The sequence below is a fragment of the Thermobia domestica genome, chromosome 4 (genome assembly GCF_964235325.1).
Source record: "Thermobia domestica chromosome 4, izTheDome1.hap1.1, whole genome shotgun sequence".
NCBI lineage: Eukaryota > Metazoa > Arthropoda > Insecta > Zygentoma > Lepismatidae > Thermobia > Thermobia domestica.
Window position 1 is genome coordinate 280636325 of NC_137457.1, and position 25826 is coordinate 280662150.

At 34.7% G+C, this 25826-nt stretch overlaps 1 protein-coding gene across 2 annotated transcripts in view; it reads right to left on the minus strand.

The window, feature by feature from the left end:
- The window catches only part of Oseg4 (intraflagellar transport protein Oseg4), a 122656-nt gene that overhangs the window by 49926 nt on the left and 46904 nt on the right, over window positions 1-25826 (minus strand). For both annotated transcript variants that reach the window (XM_081756017.1, XM_081756016.1), the window contains exons 9-11: window positions 24838-24973; window positions 18813-18941; window positions 3280-3374 (exon numbers count right to left, since the gene is read on the minus strand). In XM_081756017.1, coding sequence (XP_081612143.1) covers window positions 3280-3374; window positions 18813-18941; window positions 24838-24973 — 360 coding nt within the window. The remainder of the gene's footprint in view (window positions 1-3279; window positions 3375-18812; window positions 18942-24837; window positions 24974-25826) is intronic.

Genomic DNA, 25826 nt, shown 5'->3' on the forward strand with positions numbered 1-25826 from the left:
CACAATAAAAACTTCCCAGTTGTTATTGAAGAATGTAATCATATTATATTATATTGATCTTTTGCGTATTACACGAAAAATATTTAACTTTAAAATCAGTTTAAATTATCCAGTTCAAGTTAAAAACTATATTTATACATATGGAAAATATGTTACTCCGCTCGCCTTCTCATAAACCCCTTGTTTAACTCCTTGCATTCCAGGTGTCATTTTCCTATACGCGTGCTGTAATACCAGGTTCTCATTTACTGTTAAAAAACTGTCTAGACCGATATAAAGGGCATAGTTATTGTGCACGCGCGAGGAGAGCATTTACATTACTGATTAAAAAAAAAAAATGCATTGTGGAACATTTGGACTAAAAACGGAAATTTTGATGTTCTGAAGGGATTTTACGTTGCTTCAGGTTGGCAACACTGACCGGAGATCAAAGACAGTTTTTTGTTTCTTTTTCCGATCTCGAAGTTGTCAATTGTTTATCGTCAAAATAAACACATGCATGTCATGACTGAAAGATCCCTTAGGCCTGTGATCTACTGAGACAAAACATTTTTTTTCTTTTCTGTCAGGAAGGTGTTATCATCTAAGGAGAAATAGCAGAACTAACTTGTACCTTGCACCCATTAAAAAATTTCATCATCTCCAGGATTAATGCAACCCTTAATAAAGGATAGTTTTCATGACAATCCTATGGATGTCACTGGTATTTTGCAACCGTGTATTTTACGTAATCCGCCTGGATATCACTGGAACGCAAAGGGTTAATACATTATCGGTTAAAGTAAAAGACATGTTAATAAATTATTCACTGTGCTTCACTTCTAGTATCCATAAAATATACACAACTAAACAAGTCTATTAACTTTCTAATTTCTATATCGAAGTTAATTCCGGCAGCAATAATAGCCTCAATATGGTTCCCCAACGTATTACTGAACGAAGAATTTTTGACGGTTGCTGCTATGACTTTAATCTTTTTTTTTTTTTTTTAATCACAATCAAAATATATTTTTAACATTTTCAGAAACTTATAGTGTGAGCCTACCATGATTTTTCGATCTTTAAAAGTTTTTCCAAATGGTTTCAGCCACGTATACGGTCTTCACCAATAGATTAACTCACTCACATGACGATCGAGTAACATTTTAAATATTTCTCGCTTTTTAGGTGAAAGGGATGTAAAATTGAAAATTGACTTCTTGATTCACTCATTGTTGTATTTCTAGAGAAATTTTTGCAAAGGTTTCTTGGTAGGAGTACTGAAAATATGTGTGTGTGTGTCCTTGGATACTACCTCATTTTTCGAAGATGATTTTACACATAGCATAGAACATCGCTTCATATTTATAAAATATACTCTAAAATGATTTTTTTAAAAGTTTAACGCATCATGATTATGCCCACGAATGATTAATGAAAGTCAATGATTGTGAAATTGAATTTTTGTGCTATGCCCCTGGGAATCGAAACGGATTGATTGATTGATTGATTTTTACGTCCCGTTCAGCAGCGAGGCTATATAAGACGTGGACCTACTAATTAACGTGGAATCCGAACCATATGAGCTCCCGCCGGGAATCGAAACCGGGTCTCCCGCGCCAAAGACACGTTCGCTAACCGCTTAGCCACGGAGGAGCTCCGGAATCAAAACGGAGATCAGATGTACCAAAGGCACAGAAGCTAGCCCACTGGACCAGCCGGAAGGGCTAAAATATACTCTACTCTCACACTATTTATTTATTTATTTAATTTTATAATAATAATAATAATAATAATAATAATAATAATAATAATAATAATAATAATAATAATAATAATAATAATAATAATAATAATAATAATAATAATCACCGTTATCGTGTTTTCTTCTTCTTCTTCTTGCAGTTAGCATTTGCTCAAATAAAATGTTCAAACTAAATGTCATGAAAACGTCAATTTAATATAGAAGGCGTACTTATATACTGTACTTTCCTGTATATGACATCTTAGGGAATTGTAAAGAAACATTACGACAGTGCTTGTGCAATCTCGTGACAACTGTAACTGAACAAAATATTCATTACATCAACATTTGTTGCTATTTCAGACAATAGTAGAAGACGGAAGATACATTGCATCTTGCAGTTACCATAGTAGTAAACCATACTAAATGAATATTCCGTAACAATAACTAAATATTCCATAATAGAGTACAGAAGTTTATAGTGATCCTTTTTATGAACTAATTTTGAGGACATTCATTTTATTTTGTGCAATGGACTTAAAAAAAAAAAGTGTATTTCGTTTCATTTCTGCATTTTCTTTCCTTTTACATTATATAATGCACTCTTTGTTCATGTTTGAACTTCACCCGTGAGAACTATTCTGACAACGTATTCTCACATACCTTTCTCATACGTCATGATAATGCTCCAGCCAATGAGAGTACATGTGCAGAAGAAATGAATAAAAATTCGAATGCTATGAAGGGTTTGAAACTTCATTTTACGCCTAGGTTCTAGACCTATGGGCGGAGCTTCGTGAGAAAAGTGGGAAGAGCGATACTTTATTCGACAAGATGGAGGTTTAATGCACAGACTTGCGTTGTGTGTCGTGTTCAATTCTTGTTATTATTATTATTATTATTATTATTATTATTATTATTATTATTATTATTATTATTATTAATAATAATAATAATAATAATAATATTATTATTTTCATTTAAAAATCTTTGTGTAAATATGTAGAAAGCTAAGAATATGAATAATACAAGTATAATAAATTAGACCATGTGTGGCTTTCATTCAAGGATTTTTTTCTATACATGTTACGTGCATAGTTCGTCGTAGTATGTTTTATCTATAATTGATTAATCCATAACTTCTAATATAGTGGTTTATTGTGGTTGTTTGTGGTGAGATTGGAACGCGAAACTTCATTTTGTTTGAATCGCATCACAATTTGCAGGAAAACAGCATTTTGTGTACAGATAGCTTTGTATGCATTCAGGTTGACATTAGCGAAGCTATCAATGTATGGGTGCTGAACGGATTCTAAGTTCGATTCCCAAGCTTGGTTATCACGTTGTTTCGTTTGCCGACGACAGTCATCATTATAAGTTTTTTTTCTTCTTTTTTAAGACAGAAAACAATCTTCCTTCTCATATCTCAATAAGTTCTAAAGTTTCTTTGCTTGGCTTTCGTAAGCCTTAGCGATACATTCTCCATGTAGAGCCTTTGGGTTTCACATCTCCGTTATTGTATATAGTCAATATAATATAATATAATATATACTAACCTCATAATTTCTGTCTAAATCTTGCATCACATCTGCTGCACCAGATGGTGTGTCATCAACATGGTATAAACGCTCCTTTTTATCTCGCCTTGGTCCTAGAGAAGACAACACACTCTGAACTACATGTTATCTTATAACAGACAAAAATGCCAAATTTAAGACCAAAAACTATAAAATTTCATTATTCAGAAAGAGGATTACAAGATGATGTGATCTGGTATATCCTTTCTAGTAAATATTTTTAACGTCTACACAAAATTTAAAACCGAAATCATTTAATTTTTTTTTAAATAAAGCACACAATAAATGGACGACATAAAACTACTAAATGAATTGATAGGATGCATACTTATTAATGAAATACTAATTTTGAACTCCAATTAAGCATCCGTATAAGTAATTTATTCCTGTGTGTTTCGATGACTGTCATCATTATCAATAAGTGATAATTAAGAAAGATTTACATTGATTCGTGGGCTCACATAATAGCAAATTTTGAGTCCTTGAGGAGAGAGAAAAGTTATTACCCTTCGTTTAACATGAAAACGCAACTGAAATTTTTACTTTAAAACCAACTTAAAGGATTGCTTCATAAATTTCTGCGTCACACAATCGTTTACTCCTTTATACGTCTTGCGTTATATACTCCATGGACGAGGAGCTGACTATTTTAATTCTGTGCCCTTAATCTAAAATGCTTCACGAATCAATGCAAATATTCGGTAATAATCACGTACTGATGATGGTGACAAGCAAACATCGAAATGTACATGAATAAATTATACGGGTGCTTAAGTGGAATTCAAGGCTCGTCACATTAACATATGATTTATTGTGATAACTCTTCATTTTTACAGTGAGGTGTGGTCTTTCCAGAAACAAAATGATTTCTGCAGTCCAACATAAATGACTTCAAGTTAGAAATCATATGAACTACCCAATCTCTTCGTCAGTAACAAATGATGATGTTGAGCAACAAACAATATTCTGCAATTTTAGAAATGTGGTTAACCTAATCAACTATTATCAATTGCCGGTATCTGGTTAGACTATACGCTGAAAGTGTCTTGAAAATTCAAAGTGGGTTGTGCACGAAGTCTAGAGTTGATATCCTCATCGCAGTTTCTTCGCATTATTTAGTATTAAGCAATTTATAGAAGCTGGAATATTTGAGCAATTCTATATTTTATATATTACTTTGTGTATCGTATCACAACTATTTAGACGTCTTACCCCCTTCTTACCGTTGTGCAATTTAATGCATCATCATGAGAAAAGCGAAAGAAAATATTCAATTTCTAAGATTCTTATCCCAATTTATTTTATTTTATTTTTAAGCGGCGTATTAAAAATTAAGGTTTATTAAAAATTAAAATTGTTAAATTTAAGTTAAATGTAGGAATGCCAGTGAACTATTCATTCTTCGTATTTCATTTCCAATATTTCTACCCCTACGCTGTGATATGTTTTCTTTAAACATATGGATGGATGAGACATTGGATATTCCATTTATTTATTTATTTATTTATTTATTTATTTATTTATTTGTTATTCCAGATAGGCCCACCGGCGAACAGTTATGGAACATAAGTCGCCTATGATAAAACAAAAGTTCATGATTACACATAGATTCGAATAATTTTCTTCTGAACGAAGAACCCATGTCAAAATGTGATTATATTTTCCTAAATTTAACAGTTTCGAGGACAAATTCTAAAGAGGAAGACCTCTATAAATGGGTGTCCAAGGTTCAAAAAAGACGGGGATTCTGTTTGTGAAAACAATACAAAAGGAGGCTAGAATATACAATAACGATTACGTATGTTTAAAATACGATAGGAGAGTGACTGTTGGTCAAGTCGTAAAGGAAACATTTGTAAGGTTAAATAAAAAAATAAATAAATAAAAAATAAATAAATAAAAAAAAAACGATTCTTTTACATCTTCGTTATTTGTCCGGAAAATGAATTCTGATATAATTGACTGATCTTAAAATTAAAAGATAGTTCGAGACCATTCAGAAATTTTGAACAATTTAAGGCGGATCACCACCCGGAAGTCTATACATATTTTAGCTCATTCCCTTAAGTATCGCGCAATAAAACGTTACATATTATAAATATTGTACTATAAGATAGAGTTATGTTTCAGCTACAACACAAGACCTGATTCATTTGGTTTCGTCTTTTGATATCGAAAAATATAACAAATAAAAGAAAATATTTGAATCATCTTACAATGAGCACATAAGATGACACTTGCTGCTAGATCTTAATAGAAGTGCTCAGTTTTGTGAAATGTTTATTTTTATGTGTAAAGTATTTCAAAGTAACGATCTTATTACGAAATAGATATATTGTTCGACCGTTTTTCGTATTATGTTTCACATTTTATTTAAATATTAATTTACATGTAAGGAAATAGATGTTGTGAAGAAACTTGAGCAGAGCGCCATAATGTGTTGTTGCCAAATTTGAACGTTTACTGTGGTAGTCACAATAAGAAAATTCCTGGATTCTAGCGTTGCAGTTTGAGGAGCGGAACTTAGCTCTGAATTGCGGAAAATATCATAATTTCTCCAGTAATTATCCAAGCAGAATTCCATCATTACTTCCTTTATTATCTGGCATCAGTAACACTCGACACTATTTGGCAACTCTGCACTATTCAAGCAGCGTTTAGCATAGCACCGAAAACACCTAGTGATCCACCTTAAGTAAAAAGGCGACCGTTCAGGAAGCAGTATCGCCTTCAAATTCTTTTACTAAGGACCTTATATTTCATCAATCGGTAATCGCTACAACATCAACTATCTGTCAGAAGAATCGAAGGGGCAATTCTGGATAATAGATAAATCCTTCTGTGAAAATTTATGGAACAGATATTCATCTGTGATAAGAGAAAAATCCATCATTACATGTAAGTCAAAAAGATTGGGCATACAACAGAAGCACATAGGATTCCCTACCCCTAAAATTAACATAAAATGTCTGCAATAGAGTGGTTCAGATATCACGACATGTCTTTCTATTTTATCGGTATTTACGCATCAGCAAACAGATGGAAACAATATATATTAATTAATAGAGACTACATTAAAACAAAAAATTACTTCACTTATCATGATTTTTATTTATTCACATATTCAAATTCCCCTGTCAAGGAAGCTGGCTTCTGGTTTCTTCAGATTATCAGAGGTCAGAGTGCCTCTATGTCTATGACATAACTGGTACGTGGATATACGGGTAATGAAGCAATAATTATACAATTCTTATGTACGGAGTATCCTTAGTTTAATCCTCTTTCTCAATAAATCCCCCCATTGCAGTTACTTAATTTCCTACAAACAAAGAAACATAAAAGTACAGAACACTTCTTTTAAGTGAAAGTTCACATTAAAGATGTAGAAGTGAGATTGACATCGTATATTTTAGTACACTCTACAAAGAGAAATAATGATCTGCATTATAATTTTGTGGGCTAAACAGAGAAGTTCGACTGAAAATCACGAAAATGATATATAGTGCTGAGTTGAATAGGCCGCAGCAACATCACCTGATAAATATACGTTCTTTTAACAGGGCCGAATAAACATCATGATTCACTTCGTTCCGCTCCATCTGTAATCGCTATTAACATCAACTACTAATCAGAAGCATTGCGGGAGTGGTTGTAAATGATCGACAGATTTAACTGCAAATATCGACACAAAAGACATTTCGAACGGTGAAGTATACGAGAAGAAGGACAAGACAATATCATAATCGTTGAACCATTTGGCAAGATTGCTTTATAACAAGGCCTAATACACTGTTGAAAAAGTGAGTTTGTCATAGATTTGCCCTATCAGTTCGAGCTATATATATACACTCCATACTTCCAAAAGTTTAGGGCCGGACACTGAGATATCGCACCACTGGTAATAAGCCATTCATGGCATATAGTGCCAACTATGGAAGAAATAATGCATCAGTTTCAACCGTCTAGTTATGTCACTTCATTCGAGGCAGTCATTTGGATTAGTCGCGGTACGTTGAGGTCGCATAATGTATGACAAGACTCCAGTAGTAATGGCAGCACTTTAGGACACTTTTTGGCCCCTGGGTCCCTGCCTCAGGACCCATGGTCCCTGGCCGGGGTCAATGACCTAGGGGTACATAGGACCACCCCCTCTAAATTTTGGCAGGGGTATCATGGCCCACCCCTAAATTTTGGCAGGGGTACATAGGACCACCCCCCTTAAATTTTGGAAATTGCCAAATCTAAAAATTTGGTATGGTAGGGTAGGACCATAGTATGTACCTCTATCAGTATTGGGGGTCTATGTCGTTCCCTTTCATGGGTAAAAAATTGCCAAAAATTCAAATTTCGGAGGTTTTTTGACCTAATTTATCCCCTTGGATGAGGTGTTATTACCCTATATAGTTATATGGGCGTATACAGGAGTCCATTACCTTTCATAAGACATGGGTATATTAATGCACCCATTGAAAAATTTGGGAGGGGTACCTTGGCCCACCCCTTAAATTTTGGAAATTGCCAAATCTAAAAATTTGGTATGGTAGCCTAGGACCACAGTATGTACCTCTATCAGTATTGGGGGTCAATGTCGTTCCCTTTCATGGGTAAAAAATTGCCAAAAATTCACATTTCGGAGGTTTTTGACCTAATTTATCCCCTTGGATGAGGTGTTATTACCCTATATAGTTATATGGGCGTATACAGGGGTCCATTACCTTTCATAAGACATGGGTATATTAATGCACCCCTTGAAAAATTTGGGAGGGGTACCTTGGCCCACCCCTTAAATTTTGGAAATTGCCCAATTTAAACATTTGGTATTATAGTATAGGACCCTAATATGTATTATGATAAATTTGGATGGTCCACCTCGTTCCCTTTTAGGGGTACCAAATTGCCAAAATATAAACGTAAGCAATACGTAGTACCACGTGTTTGGTTTTGACCTAATTTATCCCCTTGGATGAGGTCCTATTACCTTATATGTTTATATGAGCGTATACAGGAGTCTATTACCTTTCATAAGACATGGGTATATTGGTGCAACCCGGGAGGGGTACCTTGGCCCACCCCTTCAATTTTAGAAATTGCCCAATTTAAACATTTGGTATAATAGTATAGAGCCCTAGTATGTATCACTATAAATTTGGCTGGTCCACCTTGTTCCCTTTCATGGGTACACAATTGCCAAATTTTAGTACAACCACGTGTTTGGTCTTTTGACCTAATTTATCACCTTTGATGAGGTGTTATTATCCTATATCGTTATATGGGCGTATACAGGGGTTCATTACCTTTCATAAGATATGGGTATATTAATGCACCCCCAGGAGGGGTACCTTGGACCACCCTTTAATTTTGGAAATTGCCCAATTTAAACATTTGGTATAATAGTATAGGACCCTAATATATATTAATGTAATTTCGTTCCCTTTTAGGGGTACAAAATTGCCAAAATATAAATGTAAGCAATACGTTGTACCACGTGTTTCGTTTTTTACCTAATCTATTCCATTGGATGAGGTCCTATTACCTTATACGTTATATGGTCACGTATGGGAATTCATTTCCTATCATAAGACATAGGTACATTTGTGCATCCGGGAGGGGTACTTTGACCCACCCCTTTAATTTTGGAAATTGTCCCTTTTATATGTTTGGTATTATAGTATAGGACCCTAATATAAATTACTATAAATTTTCGTGGTCCACCTCGTTCCCTTTCATGGGTACACAATTGCCAAATTTTAGTACAACCACGTGTTTGGTTTTGGCTCAATTTATCCCCTTGGATGAGGTCCTATTACCTTATATGGTTATATGGTCATGTATATATTGGTCCATTTCCTATTATAAGACATGGGAACATTGATGCACCCTTTAAATTTTTGGAAGGGGTACCATGGCCAACCCCTTAAATTTTGGAAATTTTCCAATTTGAGTATTCGGTATCATAGTACATGCCTCAACATGTATCATGATAAATTTGGGTGGTCCACCTTGTTCCCTTTCATGAGTAAAAAAAAAAAAATGCCAAAATATAAACATAAGCAATATGTTGTATCACGTGTTTGGTTTTTGGCCCAATTTATTCCGTTTGAAGCGGTCTTATACCTTATATGGTCATATGGTCATGTATATAGGTTCATTTCATATCATAAGACATGAGTACATTGATGCACCCTTTAAAAAATTTGGGAGGGGTATCTTGACTCATCCACTCAGTTTTAGAAATTGTTTAATATAAGCATTTGGTATCTTCGTACAGGTCTTCAATATGTACCACTATAAATTTGGATGGTCCACATCGTTCCCTTTCATGGGTAAAGAACTACCAAAAATCAAATTTCGGAGGTTATTGACCCCTATTTAGCACGTTATATGGTTTATTACCTTTATATGTTTATGTTCTCTTTTAAATTTGGGAATTATAAAATAACATAATTTGGTAAACGTTTTCTAGGATCCATTGGTGTTCCTCTTATGGCCAAATATTCAAAATTTAAAGGTTATTGACCGGCTTTATTATTGAATAACTACAGGATTTATTACTTTTTCATAAGACACAGGTGTATTTGTGTACCAATCTTAAATTCGGGAGGGGTACATTTCTTATTGTCATATCAATAATTGGTAATTGTTCTTAAAATTGGATAGTATCTCATTCATTGGGTAAATCAGTATGATCAAGTGATCAGTTATTGACATATGATGGGATTAGGAGTCCAGGACATTGGTACATTGAAACTTTGTAGGATAATTTGAGAATGCGTCATTGGTATTGATTATTACAGCCAAATATAAACGTAAGCAATACGATGTACCACGTGATTGACCTTGATGAGGTAGTGTACAGGGATACATAGCTAACCTTATTGAAACTTATGACTCATAGTCTTAAGGGAATACATGCTACAACACTGGCAAAGTTATTGTTGATGCAATTTGATTGGTTGATCACTATCTTTCGTGCAATCTGATTGGCTGATCACTATCTTTCGTGCAATCTGATTGGTTGCTGATTTTCAAATCTTTGCTGCATTCAGTTTTGTTTTAACATTTAAAAAGTTTGAAACTTTGGTTTGACATTTTTTCGTTTGATATTTTTAGTTTAAAAATTTTTGTTTCGAAATTTTTTGTTTGAAAATTTTGTTTCAAAATTTTGTTTGATTTTTTTTGTTTCAGAATTTTGTTTGAAAATATTTTGTTTAAAATTTTTTTTGTTCGAATTTTTCGTTTCCAAAAATTTTTTTCTGTTTCAAGATTTTTGTTTGAAAAAATTTTTCATTTCCAAATTTTGTTTCAAATTTTTTGTTTGAAAATTTTTGTTTGAAAATTTTTTGTTTGAAATTTTTTGTTTGACATTTTTAAAAGTTTGTGCACTCATTAGTAAAGAACCGGAACTGTTTAGAAACTAAAACCTCTGGCAACATTATGGTGCAATAGTACACGTCAGAACATGATAATGCAACGTCATCAGTTTTGCATCATATATAAGTATCGTTCGAGTTAGTATTCATGATAACATCATCATGGCTACTTGTCTGCAGTTTCTAAACACACGTGACGTGATGAAATCATTTACCAAGATTACTGATTTACAACAGAATGTACCTTATAGAATCTTAGCTAGCCAAATGATCCCTACAAAGTTTGGATTAAGAATCGTAGTGAAACTTGAAAATGATAAGAATATAATTTTACCAGCAAGATATTTACCCATGGAAGCATCAAAACAAGAAGAACTGCTGCGTTTCTTAAATACTGGATCTGTATCTTTATGTTACAAAGGATTCTTGGGTCGAAGTCATCAATTTGAATTTAGTACACAGCCAGATTCGTCAGCAATTGTGATGAAATCATGAATCAGCACATTCCTTTGACGTCAGACGTAGTTGTATGAATGTGGTTGGTCAGCATGACGTCAGTAACTGTGATGAAACCATAAATTCAAATGTCAGCACATTCCTTTCCAATGACGTCAGCCGTAGTTCTATAAATCAACCAATACACTGTCATTTCACGAAATCATTTGAGCAAGTGCTTTTCAGGAGGAAAGATGTGTACTTCTAACGATAAAAAGTTCATCTTCGCAAGCTATTATCCAATAAATATATTTCAAACAAAACATGTGATGATTGGTATCAGTGCTAGAACATTTGAACCAGTAATTCGATTGGGCAAAGCAGAACAATTTGGTGTACAACTGACCTTTGAAGAATGGCAAATATTATGTTCACGAATCGACCAAATGAACGATTATTTTCATGATGAGCTAAATGTGACCATAGTCAAATCATTAGGCTCAAATCATGAAGTGGTGCTGCGTACAGTCCTCGAAGAGAAGATGGTGCTGTTACGTAAAAAGAGTACATTCCATGTCCCTCGCAACATGGTGTATCTAACACAAACGGAATGGAACAAATTCATCAGCGTATTTCAGTGTGTGAAACATGCAGTGGAAGTGTGCAACAAAACAAGTATATTCCTGAAAAAGTACTATTTTGAAAAATGTGTCATGCATATTGTACAACATGTATCTAGATATTGTGATGGTTGTCAACATCGTTCGTGGGTGCATACCTGTATTGATAAACAGTTTATTTGTGATCAAATGGACATTGAGTTTCCACCAATTGATATTGCAATAGACCTTAAGAGACTTCAATTGGAATTAAAATTATATGCTAAAGACAAACTAGTGCAAGAAGTTCAAAATACATTGTATCGACAATATCCAGAACCACTATCTGGTATGGATGTATGTGGAGTGTAATAAAATGATCCATTTCAATGAATTGTGTTTTTTTTTTTTTTTTTTCATTTCAAGAACAAACCCCATGTTCTGACGTGTACTATTGCACCATAATGTTGCCAGAGGTTTTAGTTCTAAACAGTTCCGGTTCTTTACTAATGAGTGCACAAACTTAAAAAATGTCAAACCAAAATTTTCCAAACAATAATTTCAAACAAAAAAGTTTACAAACAAAAATTTCGAACAAAAATCTTTGAAACAAAAGTTTGAAAAAAAAATTTTTGAAACGAAAAAACTTGGAAACGAAAAAAATTCAAACAAAAAAATTTCAAACAAAATTTTGAAACGAAAAAAAATTTCAAACAAAATTTTAAAACAAAAAATTTCAAACAAAAAATTTGGAAACGAAAAAATTTCAAACAAAAAATTTTAAACTGTTAGTGTTCATCATGGATACACAGTGGAAACATCCATTTACCTGTATTCTCGCAGGGCCTAGTGGGTGTGGAAAAATGTATTTTGTGAAGCGATTACTTTCACATCTCCCAACCATGATCAATGCAAAATTTCGTAAGATATACTGGTATTATGCAGTATCTCTCGAATCTTTAATTGCAGCCTTGGCAACAATAGCTGTGTGAACTGGAGTAGTAGTAATGGCGTGACTTGGCCGCGTTTTGGACTTTGACCCCGACCTTTATGACGTCATAGGTCAAAGGTCAATGACCTTGGCCGGGGTCAATGACCTAGGAGTACCTAGGACCACCCCCTCTAAATTTTGGCAGGGGTACCTTGGCCCACCCCCTAAATTTTGGCAGGGGTACATAGGACCACCCCCCTTAAATTTTGGAAATTGCCAAATCTAAAAATTTGGTATGGTAGCCTAGGACCCAGATCCCAGTTCTCGAGGTAACCCTTGTCAAAGATACGTTTTGTTTTACTTATACGAACAGTATCACCAACAGATAAATCCGTATCTTGTTTTGAACGTTGTAGCTTTTTGTTGTATAAGTTATGCCACACCTCCAGTAAATTGTCCTGAGAAACGTTTGCAGGTGCCATTTTAATACTGGAATGCCGACTTTCATTGTATGCTTTTACAAGTAAAGGCAATACTTTGATGTAATTGTATGTTTGATATTTGGTAAAGTATTTCCACATACGATGTTTCAATGTCTGATTAAATCTTTCTGCGATGCTGGCTTTAATATCTGGATCCTTTGTTGTAACATGTTGCACGTTGTGTTTCCTGAAAAACTTTTGTACTGTCTTGTTGGTAAATTCAGTTCCTTGATCACTACGTAGCACAATTGGTTTCCTTTCCTGGAAAATCATTTCAAATGCATTCACTATATCCTCGGCACTTTTTGATTTTAGTGGTACAGCCCACCCGTACCGACTAAACACATCAATCACTGTAAGAATATAGCGGTAATTGTCATTATAGTTTTGAAGTGATTGTAAATCATTTAAATCACATTCCCATTGATCATCAATATTGTTGACAAGACAAAAATCTCTACGGAAACGACGACGTACAGGACGATGTAACGTGTAGGTAGGTTGTTTGTTTAACCAAAGTTTTATTTTGGCTAGAGGTATAGATTTTCCTGTGGCTTTCCATAATTTCTTTGCAGTAGAAAATGATGCAGGGTGTGCTGGATTGTAATAAATGGATTTCAACTTTTTGTTCATGGTTTGTACGTTGACCATTGTGGAATGATACGTTTTCTTTTTGGTCGGACTTCTAAAACATCATCATCTTCTTCTTCTTCTTCTTCTTCTTCTTCTCCGGAAGAAAATAATTCAGGTGCCGGTTTTGGTGGTGCAGATCCTTCAGATGCTGTTGTACTATTATGCTTGACAATATAGTTTAATCTTCGTGGATTACCAATCAATTCTTGAGGTGTGTTTGACGATGCAAGGTAGTTGCAAAACAATTCCCAGCCTTGAGGATTAGAATGTTTCCTCGGTCGAGTCACATCACACATTAAATCTACAATATTGGATCCATGTAGTTTATTGTCGTTGATGTACACTGTTCCTTTATGATCCCATGTAATTGCGTCATCTTGTTTTAAACGACGGAATAGTAGTTCGGCTTTCTTACGATACATTTGTGGTATTGCGGCTAAAATTTCTTGTTTCGTGCTATCGTCAACATTCGGAACGTCACCATCAGGTTTCATTGATGTAATTGTAAGTGGTATTGGTTCTTCTTGTTTACGTATCACATAAAGATATTTCTGTAATATTCTATTGTACTGATTCCATTTTTCTTCATTACTTGGATACGATATATTCAATATAGATTGCATTTCACGATCGAAATTAGATTCTCGATTTTCACTCACACGGGATGATGATGCATGCATTCGTTGAAGCATTTCTGGTAGCACTAAAACCATCTTCTTGCTATGTTCCATGATGTTTATTGTTTAAACAAAATACTGGATAACACACTTCCTACAATAGGTGCAAGTAATGCAGGTAAGAATCCTCCTTGTTGTACGGCTAAATGTTTCTTCTTTTTATCCAATGATTTTGTATTGTGTTCTTGTAACGCTTTAATCTTGACTTCTGCGCACTTGTCAGTGGAACATTGCCTTTTAAGACATTATAACAACATTCACAAATACTATGAATTAATGAAGCGTCTGCATTGGATATAATAGCTTTACGCAATCTTGGTTTAGCTTTGTGCAGAGCACGTAGCAAATCAGCGTGTTTCACTGTAGGAGACATCGTGACAGACTAAGTCATTCTTTTCACATGCACAATAATTTAAACATGTTTTGTTGGTACGTAAACATAATGATGCAAATCGTCGGGAAAAATATTTGTACGAAATCGCATTTCATCGGGTGTATCTTGTTTAAGATCCATCAGTAAATAGCCATGTGGATTTCTTGTTGCGTCTGCATAACTTTCTTGTAGAAACAGTGGATGCTCAGGCATGATTTGATAACTCATATGCTTGATTTGTGACTTGTCACGTGGATTTTTAAACAACACCAAATACGAACAATTTAAACTCATATTTCTATTTGCTTTACTTTGATGAAATACATTTTGTGTTATAAAAATCACACTAATATTTCGATGATGTGATCCTTTTGTGAACATATCAACAGTATCACTATTCACTTCTCGCATATGGTCATCAATAATAATCAAATGTGGTCCATCTTGAGGCTGAAAATCTTTCATTCGTGGAAGTCCTTCGTGAAATTGTACTGGAACCGGCATTGTTGCATACACGTCTTGCCATTCTGCATAATACCAGTATATCTTACGAAATTTTGCATTGATCATGGTTGGGAGATGTGAAAGTAATCGCTTCACAAAATACGTTTTTCCACACCCACTAGGCCCTGCGAGAATACAGGTAAATGGATGTTTCCACTGTGTATCCATGATGAACACTAACACCTTGTTTCAAAAATGATGCGTATTTAAAGCGAGTACAACAATTCTTGCACTCACTGGTGTGAAAAGGAAAAATCCGTTCATCTGTTTATTGAATAGTTGAAAACCGTTTATTTGTTAATCGAATAGTTGAAAACCGTTTATTTGTTAATCGAATAGTTAAAAACCGGATAAAGTTTAACGGTTAACCGTGAAAGTTGATCATTGTTTGATTTAAATTCTAATTGAAAATTTTTCGTTTGAAATTTGTTTTGAAATTTTCGTTTCAAAATTTTTGGTTGAAAATTTTTCGTTTCAAAATTTTTGTTTGAAAACTGAAAATTTTTGAAAATTTTTCGTTTCAAATTTTTGTTTTGAAAATTTTTTAGTTTCAAGATTTTCGTTTAAAAGTTTTCGTTTCAATTTTTGTTTTGAAAAACTTTGGTTTGATTTTTTTTTTAGTTTGAAAGTTGCAAAAAAAATTAAATGCCATGAATCTTTCCTATCAAAGTTTCCACCTAATTCCTAGAGAACATTGACCAGGGACCTCGTCGCGCATCAAAACCAAATCATCGATCACGTGACCGTACTACACCCGAGGGGTTATACCAAATTGAAAGGGGATACCCGTCCATACCTTATCAAATAGGATACATTGAGTCAATAACCAAACATGTGGTTGTACTTAAAATTTTGACAATAGGACCACCGAAACATATTGAAGTCCTGCACTATGCTTAAATTGGACAATTTCAGTGTACCCCTTGCCAAATTTTAAGAAGGGTGCAACAATATGATAAGAAATAGATCCCTGTAATCATAGAATCTCATCCAAGGGGATAAAATGGACCAAAAAACCAAATACGTGGTACAACATTTATATTTTTGGCAATTTTGTACCCCTAAAAGGGAACGAGGTGGACCATCCAAATTTATCATGATACATATTGAGGTCCTGTACTATAATACCAAATGTTTAAATTGGGCAATTTCCAAAATTTAAGGGGTGGGCCAAGGTACTCCTCCCGGGGTGCACCAATGTACCCATGTCTTATGATAGGTAATGGACCCCTATACATGACCATATAAGGTAATAGGACCTCATCAAAGGGGGATAAAATGGACCAAAAACCAAACACGTGGTACAACGTATTGCTTACGTTTATATTTTTGGCAATTTTGTACCCCTAGAAGGGAACGAGGTGGACCACCCAAATTTAACCTAATACATATTAGGGTCCTATACTATATTCCCAAATGTTTAAATTGGGCAATTTCCAAAATTTAAGGGGTGGGCCAAGGTACCCCTCCCAAATTTTTCAAGGGGTGCATTAATATACCCATGTCTTATGATAGGTAATGGACCCCTGTATACGCCCATATAACTATATAGGGTAATAACACCTCATCCAAGGGGATAAATTAGGTCAAAAACCCCCGAAATTTGAATTTTTGGCAATTTTTTACCCATAAAAGGGAACGACATAGACACCCAATACTAATAGAGGTACATACTATGGTCCTAGGCTACCATACCAAATTTTTAGATTTGGCAATTTCCAAAATTTAAGGGGGGTGGTCCTATGTACCCCTGCCAAAATTTAGGGGGTGGGCCAAGGTACCCCTGCCAAAATTTAGAGGGGGTGGTCCTAGGTACCCCTAGGTCATTGACCCCGGGCCAAGGTCATTGACCTTTGACCTATGACGTCATAAAGGTCGGGGTCAAAGTCCAAAACGCGGCCAAGTCACGCCATTAGTACTACTCCAGTTCACACAGCTATTGTTGCCAAGGCTGCAATTAAAGATTCGAGGCTATTCGACACTACAGTGCAGACTTAACACTGCAACCTTGGCAACAACAGCTGTGTGGGCTGGAGCATTGTCACGGAGTATGCGAGCTCAACGTACCGCAACTAATTCAAATGACCGCCTCGAATGAACTAACACAGCTAGACAGTTGAAACAGATACATTATTTCTTCCACAGATGGCACTATATGCCATGTATCGATTATTACCGGGGACCCGATATTTCAGTGCCAGCCTAGGAATTTTTGAAACGACCATCTAAATTAGCAAATATCCCAATGTCTTACTGTGCACATTTTCCGCTTCTTCTCCTGTACCTTTTATATAGATTTTGCCTGAAAAGAGTTACACACGAAATTCTAACACCTCGTATGAACATGTTAGGGAACCACCCACACCTTTTTACTTCCCTTTCTAGGTCAAGTGTCAAAAAAACATTTAAACACGGTTCAATTAATTTAAATGAAATATCCAAATATCAAATTTCGTCTGTGGCCTTAAGAGATTTCGCGATACAGACGTATCATTATAGTAATTTCTAGATCCATTTCACCGCCTTCGAAGTTGAATCTCTAAACATTCCTTAGTGGTACCTTATGTCAGAAATTCTACGTACTTTTCAAATTTCAAGTTTTTAAGCTCAAATAGTTTGGGCCTAAGAGTTAGTCAATCAGAGAGGACCTCTTCTATAGATAAATGTTCCTTGAAAATGAAATGAAATGAAATCTTTAAGTTTAACGTCCCATGATTATACCGGTAAGGCTAAAGGAGATGGTGATAATGAGAAATGAAGAAATGGTGGAATGAAGAAAGTGGGAGGAAACGGGAGAACCCCGAAATGAAATGAAATGAAATGAAATTTTGAGTTTTACGTCCCACGGTTATGCCGGTTAGGCTAAAGGAGACGGTGATAATGAGTAATGAATGAAATGGTGGAATGAAGAAAGTGGGAGGAAACGGGAGAACCCCGAGAAAACCCACGCACACGGTGTTGGGAGAACCCCGAGAAAACCCACGAGCACGGTGTTTGTCCATCACAAAGTCCACACGGCGCGAGCTGGGATCGAACCAGGGACCCCAAACACCGGAGGTGAACACTCAACCACTGAGCACCGCGCTCCCCAAAAAATGTTCCTTGATTTTTAAGTAATTATCCTCTAACTGAAGTGTCTGGAATGTCTCAATTTTAACGTTAAAAGTAAGTTTTTCTTCTTTTTTAAAAACAGATCCTTTGGATTGGCTATCTATATAAAACGATGGCAGGAAAACAAGTATGTTACTAGTGATCCCTCCAACTATATTTTTGAAGTACAGAGGAAAGAAACTAGACACCCTAGTTTAACTGTGCACGCTTAGTAGCCCAATCAGCTACGCTAATTAACTGAGTTGAAACTTTCCTTCGAGCAAAACCTTCAGACAAGACAAGTCTTGTCTAAAAATTAAAGTACAGTTTTTGGAAGAATAATCTTTATATTACTATATTCTTAATGTTATAAAAATTCACATGTTATTATGATTTTAGTAGCAAAGAAAATCTTTACCTGAAATATCCACCGTAGATCGTGATTTTGGAGTTCTAAAATGCCATAAAAAGAAGTTATCTTTCGAGGCTGCAAAAACATGTGTTGAGTTCATGGCTATCCAAAGTGGTTCGATATCCATGTATTTGGCTGAAATAAACCAATAAATAAACAATAGAGAACAGATAATATATATGATAAATGGAATGATATTATATATCACTGTATATCAATTTAGATCTGCATGAAATAATACAATTTTGACAGCTTTAACTACAATTAAAAGGCACATTAATATAATCGAATTATCTGGCAAATAAAACTATATGCTTTACGCCATATGAAATAATGTTACAATTAACCAATGCTTATTCTAATCTGTCCTACGAGTTCTAAAGTTTCTTTTTCTTAGTATAATTTCGGCTACCAATCCTGTTGCCTTCGACGGCTGGTCAATTTAAACTTCGAATAACTCTAACTGTTCCCTGCTTTTGCGCTTTCTGGCGTCTTACTGGCAGTCGCTTCTGGATTTTTTTTTAAATATCTCTCGTTAATTATTCCTCTTCTTGTTTTCTCGGAAGTGCAGCTAGGGCCTTTTATTTGTTTATTATTCTGGTTTTTAATTATTTGTACCAGACCGTATTTTCTTCTTTTTTTTTTTTCTTATCATAGACGTACAGAACATTTACAATACACACAATACATATATATATTTAGGATATTTATACTACGTTTACTTGCTTTTATTTTTATTTTTCTTACTTATGATTTTATTATACTTGTATTTTGTTATTACCTTTTCTTTTATTCATATATAAAATACATGTACATATAACATACATTTCCTTCCACATCACTTAAATTAAATATTATACTTGACTACCGTCAATTACCCGCTTCGCTGGATTAAAATAAGAAAAATTAGTAATAAATTCCGTTAGTCAGTCACTTTTTACTATGACTGAAGCGCTCTGTGATATCGGTCATTCTCGATAATTTTCATATATCTCTCCCCTCCCCCACGTTGCGGGGTTGAATTTGGATTTAAATGGCATTGGAAGTATCACTGTTTATCTCAGCGACCCCTAAAAGTATGGATTCGAGACTAATGTTGACCATTTTCGATTATTTTTATATATCTCCCCCTCCCCTACGTTATATCGTCAAAGTGAAATAATAAAAACACTCCTCGGCCCGAACCTCATCTATGTTGAAAATCTGATCGAGATCAGACACGTGGTTCAAGAGTTATTAAGTCACAAACATAGTCACTTTTATTTTTTATTTATATAGATTTGGTACTAATCTTTACATTCCTGGAAGAGTCCATTTCCAGTTTTCTCCTGTTTCTGCTCCATTTTGTAAACTTATCATTAAAATAGTAACAACTTACTGGTGATTTTAGTGTTTTGTGTGGAAAAAGGACTAAGTTGAATAAAATGTAGAAATTACACTAGGAATATAAAAATCCTTTTAGGAATCCTAGGACACATTATGGGTACGTGTTACTTAATCTTAACAAAGTATGCACGATGATTTCTGTGTTAAAATGTTAGAATAAGTCTAAAAACATTAAATAGTGTACCACAAAACATCTCCAATACAAAGTCAAGGTTATATTATATATATATATATATATATATATATATATATATATATATTTTGCAGGGTGGGGCAAATAAAAGTGGTCCGGAGAACAGAGTTCCACGGTACGAAGAAGCACAGCAAAGGAAATAGTTCGCTAAACTGCTTATAGCAGATGTTGAAAATAACCACATATCTTAAATGACGACATGAATGAAAATCACCACAATTTCAGCTGTTCGGACACGTTTCGGAATGTTTTTTGCCTTGTTGAAAACAGGTCATTTTCTGACTAATCGTTGCATTGCACTCTTTGTTGGCACTTTGACACCATGAAATTCATGAGCAAACAACCGACCACACACTTTCCATGAATTTGTTTTCACGTAACTTTTTACAACGTACACCCTATGTTTCACTGTGAGTACCATCTTCACCTGTGCACTGGTCAATTCACACTGGCAGAGCCCATACTAAGATCTGAAATGGTGGTGTGAGTACACGTGGTGTGGTTTCATGCATACATTCACGTCCAATAGTATCTACTCGTCCAGGCCATTTTTATTCGCCTAACCCTGTATATATATATGCGATATATATATATCGTCGCATGAGAACCAGAGGACCATAACTCCATTTTCGTAGGTTTACAGGTGAGAGGACAAAAATATTATTTTCTTAGAAACATGTGTTTTTGATAAGATGGTAATTGAGCTACATTACAACAGATGATCAACAAGGAGAACAGATGGCTTTACGTTCCATTTTCACCAAGTGGGGCTTTCAAAATTATGTCCAAACATGAAGAAAACGAAAATAGCATTTTTGGAGTTATCTTCCTCTGGTTCTTATGCGACGATATATATATCGGAATCTTCATACTCTTAACCAGATATTAACGCATAGTATATGGTTATAATTCAATTCCAAATTTACGTTCATTGTTCAACACAATAAGCACCATTTTCTTCATCATTCAAAATGACGGTAAAATAAAACCAAAACTTGAACATAATACACTACAGGACAGGAAATAGACACGCAAGTATTAAGTAATCTTCAATTGATTCATACTGTCTATATCAAAAGACGATACTGCATATACGGTATTAACACAAGTTTGAATGTTTTAATGACGAAGTAAGTAATTCTGTCACTCCCGTTTTCACGAAAGTTTAAGTTTCAATACCTACAATTATGCGGTTTCAAACATCACGACTACTACGTAAAGAAAGGCAGCAAAAACTAGATCGCTCGTCTCTGAAAAGCCCTTTGTTCTTATTCATTAACAAAACTGACAACTGTAGATTTAATTTGGCTGACCGAGATCTTCCTTCAAGCCAAAGTATTAAACGTTTCCTAAATATGATTGTATGATGAAGCTTCCGCGTTCAAATTTTAATGTTTTTACAAATCGAATCCGGAACTACGCACTACCCATTATATCAGTGGAGGGAGGATATAGTTGCAAGTATATGGAATTTAAAAGAAGAAGAAGTTATCAGTTTAAGACTTCCACAACTATGCTATGTACACATATAAAAGTATGGGAAGTCATGTACAACAACTCCGACTGTCTGTTAACAGATACCGAAGTCAAAACGGTAACAGAGAAAGAGAAACTTTTTTTTTTTTTTTTTTTTTTAATGTGGATTCAATGTCTAGAAACAAGGTTCCGTTTCCCCCCGTCCAGTTCGTCACCCTTATTCCTCTATTAAAATCCGAAATGGTGACTTAATTATTCCGGTGTTACCATTGCATTCTCATGGAGCTACAACGGAAAGACAGAGAGAAACGCTTTTGCATATATGGATTCAACGTTTCAAGATACAGATTTGTAATTAACTCGTTAAAAAAAAAAAAAAAAAAAGGTTAAACTAGTCAATTAAAATTTTTGATAAATTTTAATCTAATCAGTTAAACTTTCCATGAGTTAATTTTTAACTGATAATCATATTTAAAAAAATATAATTATTAAAAGACTAATCGATTATTAAAGGATTTAATTATTAAAGGATATTCTACAAATACTTCTCAAACACTTCATGGGCATTTCATGACACTAATTTTCAGGTTTTCTAAAGTGAAATTTTGACCTCAATTCGCCTTGGAAGCCTGTGTTAGTCTCTCCCTCTCGCAAAGAAGGCAATACCAGTTACTTTAAGTTTTCAGACGCGCTAAAGAGTCTTCGAGAACAACAAAAAGTTTCTGCAGTTTAACCGTGGGCCTGTTTGAGATTCACTCGCTCTACTATTTCTCTCTCTTTCCAGTGCAGCAATCACTTTTAAAATCCTCATAGTTTCCCAATTTATTGCGGGTGATAATGTAAAGCATGCTTTGATCAGCGCCAACGTGCCTGGTGGGCTGTGGCTTTGACTCAAATACTACAGAAATATTATTGTCATCTGCTAAAGGGGCCACAACGATACAAATGGCACAAAACATGTTGAATTTACTGATCTTGTGTCTGCATCCACAATATCTCCCTCTCTCTCTCTCTCTCTCTCTATATATATATATATATATATATGGTGGACAATTTATCTGGAACATCTGTGATAACCGAAAAACCAGAAAAGAGAGAAAAGCGAAACTTTGCATGAAACAACTATAAGGAGGGAGACATCATTTTACGTATTAAGCAATACCACCAAATGAACAGTGTTGCCATCCCAGTATAAAGTTATATTTTTTTCAAATGGCACTACGTCAGGTTATTACATATTTCAATTTAGCGTTAAACAAAAAATAAAATTATCACTTATATTATGCAATGTTGCAAACTAAGGATGTTATAATATCACAAACATCCAAAGTTTAGAAGCCTCTATCACATATACAGCACAACGGAGATGAACAAGACAATGCACACCGGAAGTACCTTAGTGTTGGATACTATGGTCAAGGTACGATTTGTTTTGAATGAATAGCGACGAAGTTACAAGGGCTTGAAAATTTGATTTTTTTTCGAAAGGCTTTATTTCGAAAAAATGCTGAGATAAGTATCATATCTAGTTATTTGTGTGGTTTGCAATCGACAAATAAATCATTTTGCCGTTTACAGCACTTCGATATCTCAAACCGTTCCGGAGATATAATAAATATTGCTGAAGTTTGCAACACTGCTTAAATCATGTAATTGCGAGGACTTGTTGTAATTACACCTAGTAAAAGTTATTCCTGCAATGCTATAAAAGAGCAGAAAAACAACAATCAGTTTAAATATTGTCCAGAAATATGCCACTTTCAGCGGTGTTGCGAACTTCATCAATGTTTATCATATCTCCGGAACGGTTTGAGATATCGAAGTGCTGTAAACGGCAAAATAATTTATTTGTCAATTGAAAACCACACAAGTAACTAGATATGATACTTATCTAAGCACTTTTTTCGAAATAAAGCCTTTTGAAAAAATCCAAATTTTCAAGCCCTTGTAACTTCTTTTGCTATTCATTCAAAGCAAGTCATACCATGACCATAATATCCAACACTAAGATATTTCCGATGTGCATTGTCTTGTCCATCTCTGTTATGCTGCATGTGATAAAGGCTTCCAAACTTTGGATGTTTGTGATATTATAACATCCACAGTTTGCAACACTGCATAATAAAAGTGATATTTTTAGTTTTTGTTTAACACGCTAAATTGAAATATGTAATAACCTGACGTAGTGCCATTTGAAAAAAAAAAATATAACTTTATACTGGGATGGCAACACTGTTCATCGGGTGGTATTGCTTAATACGTAAAACGATGTCCCCCTCCTTATAGTTGCTCCATGCAAAGTTTCGTTTTTCTCCCTCTTCCGGTTAATCCGTTATGATGGATGTTCCAGATAAATTGTCCACCTGTGTGTGTATGTATGTATGTATGTATGTATGTATGTATGTATGTATGTATGTATGTATGTGCTACTCGACAAAAGTACTTAGAATGAAATGGCTGGAAATTAATTTCAAAGCTGCAGTTCTCTTCCCAAAGCGTAAATGGTGAAAATGCTTCATGAATCATAAACACTAGTACAATAAAAATGAAATGAAATCTGTAAGTTTTACGTCCCACGGTTATGCCGGTTAGGCTAAAGGAGACGGTGATGATGAGAAATCAATGAAATAATGGAATGAAGAAAGTGGGAGGAACGGGAGAACCCCGAGAAAACCCACGCATACGGTGTTTGTCCACCACACTTATGAATGGAAGTCTTTATGGCAGGTAACATCGATGCTAAACATAAGAATGTAAAAAATAACAATAATACTTACTAGATAGAACTTGCACACGATACGATGCGCCCTTTTTGTCTCTGCAGCGATCAATTATGAAGTTAGCAGTAAGCCATGAATTTAGACGTAACCAAAATTTATATTCAAACTCTAAACAAAAATGTATTTAGGGCATACAACATTTCTCGATATACACAAACAAATATATAATAATAAAAATACAAATTAAGGTACTTACTATCAACTGGCGTTCCAATGGCGTTACACAAAATCAAACCAAATTGTCCGTTGCCATCTTCAACGCGTGTTGCCAGAACACAATGATCTCCACACGCAGTAATGCCGATAAGATACTTTACATATTTGGTGTAACACTACAAAAACAAGAAAAGAACACACTTCCATTAATTATATTACTTCTTGTGACATACAAGTTTTTAGACTCTCTAAAAAGGACAGAATTTGTATGGCAATGACCACTGTAGATTTTTCTGTTAACATTACAAAGCAATTGTTGAAACAAAAGCCAAGGTAAGTACATTAAAATAAACAAATAAATAAAATAAAATAAAATAAAAGGTACAGGCCATTGCACTAAACTTTCTCGCTCCAATTTCATAAATTAAATAACGATATGCTCCAATTATAAAAGAAAAATTTATTTGTGAAATACAAACAAAATTAAGGGACCATGTGCACCAAAGAGCCCTAGCCACTAGACCAGTGGAAGGGCTGCAACCTTCATTTTTGATGATCGAAAATTATGTTGCACTTTGTGCATTGTCTTTACAATGCTTTCTTAAAAACATCAGTAGACGCATGCGGCCATTTATAAAATACAGGCACTTACTGTGTAAGTTTTTGATTATTATCTACAATGTTTTGTTTCTTGAATATCACTTAGAAATAGTCTGTCTTAATAGCTAAAGATATACCACATTGACTTGATCCCTAGTCTTCCGTTGCAAGCGCTGCTATCGGCTGAAGGAATTCCACTCGCTTTCTCTTGCTTAGCAACAGCTGAACCCTTATTGGCTCAACGCGTGGGTGTGTGAGGGTGTGAGCTTTAGTTCGCATTTTTGCTACGGCTCAAGACATTTTGGCAACACAATAACTCTATGGTCTATGGAATCTGAAGGTCCAATGACAGATTCACAAAAAGCTCTCCAATGACTATTATTCTTAGCCTACTGGATCTAGTTCCTACTTTGTATTCTTATTTCTGCG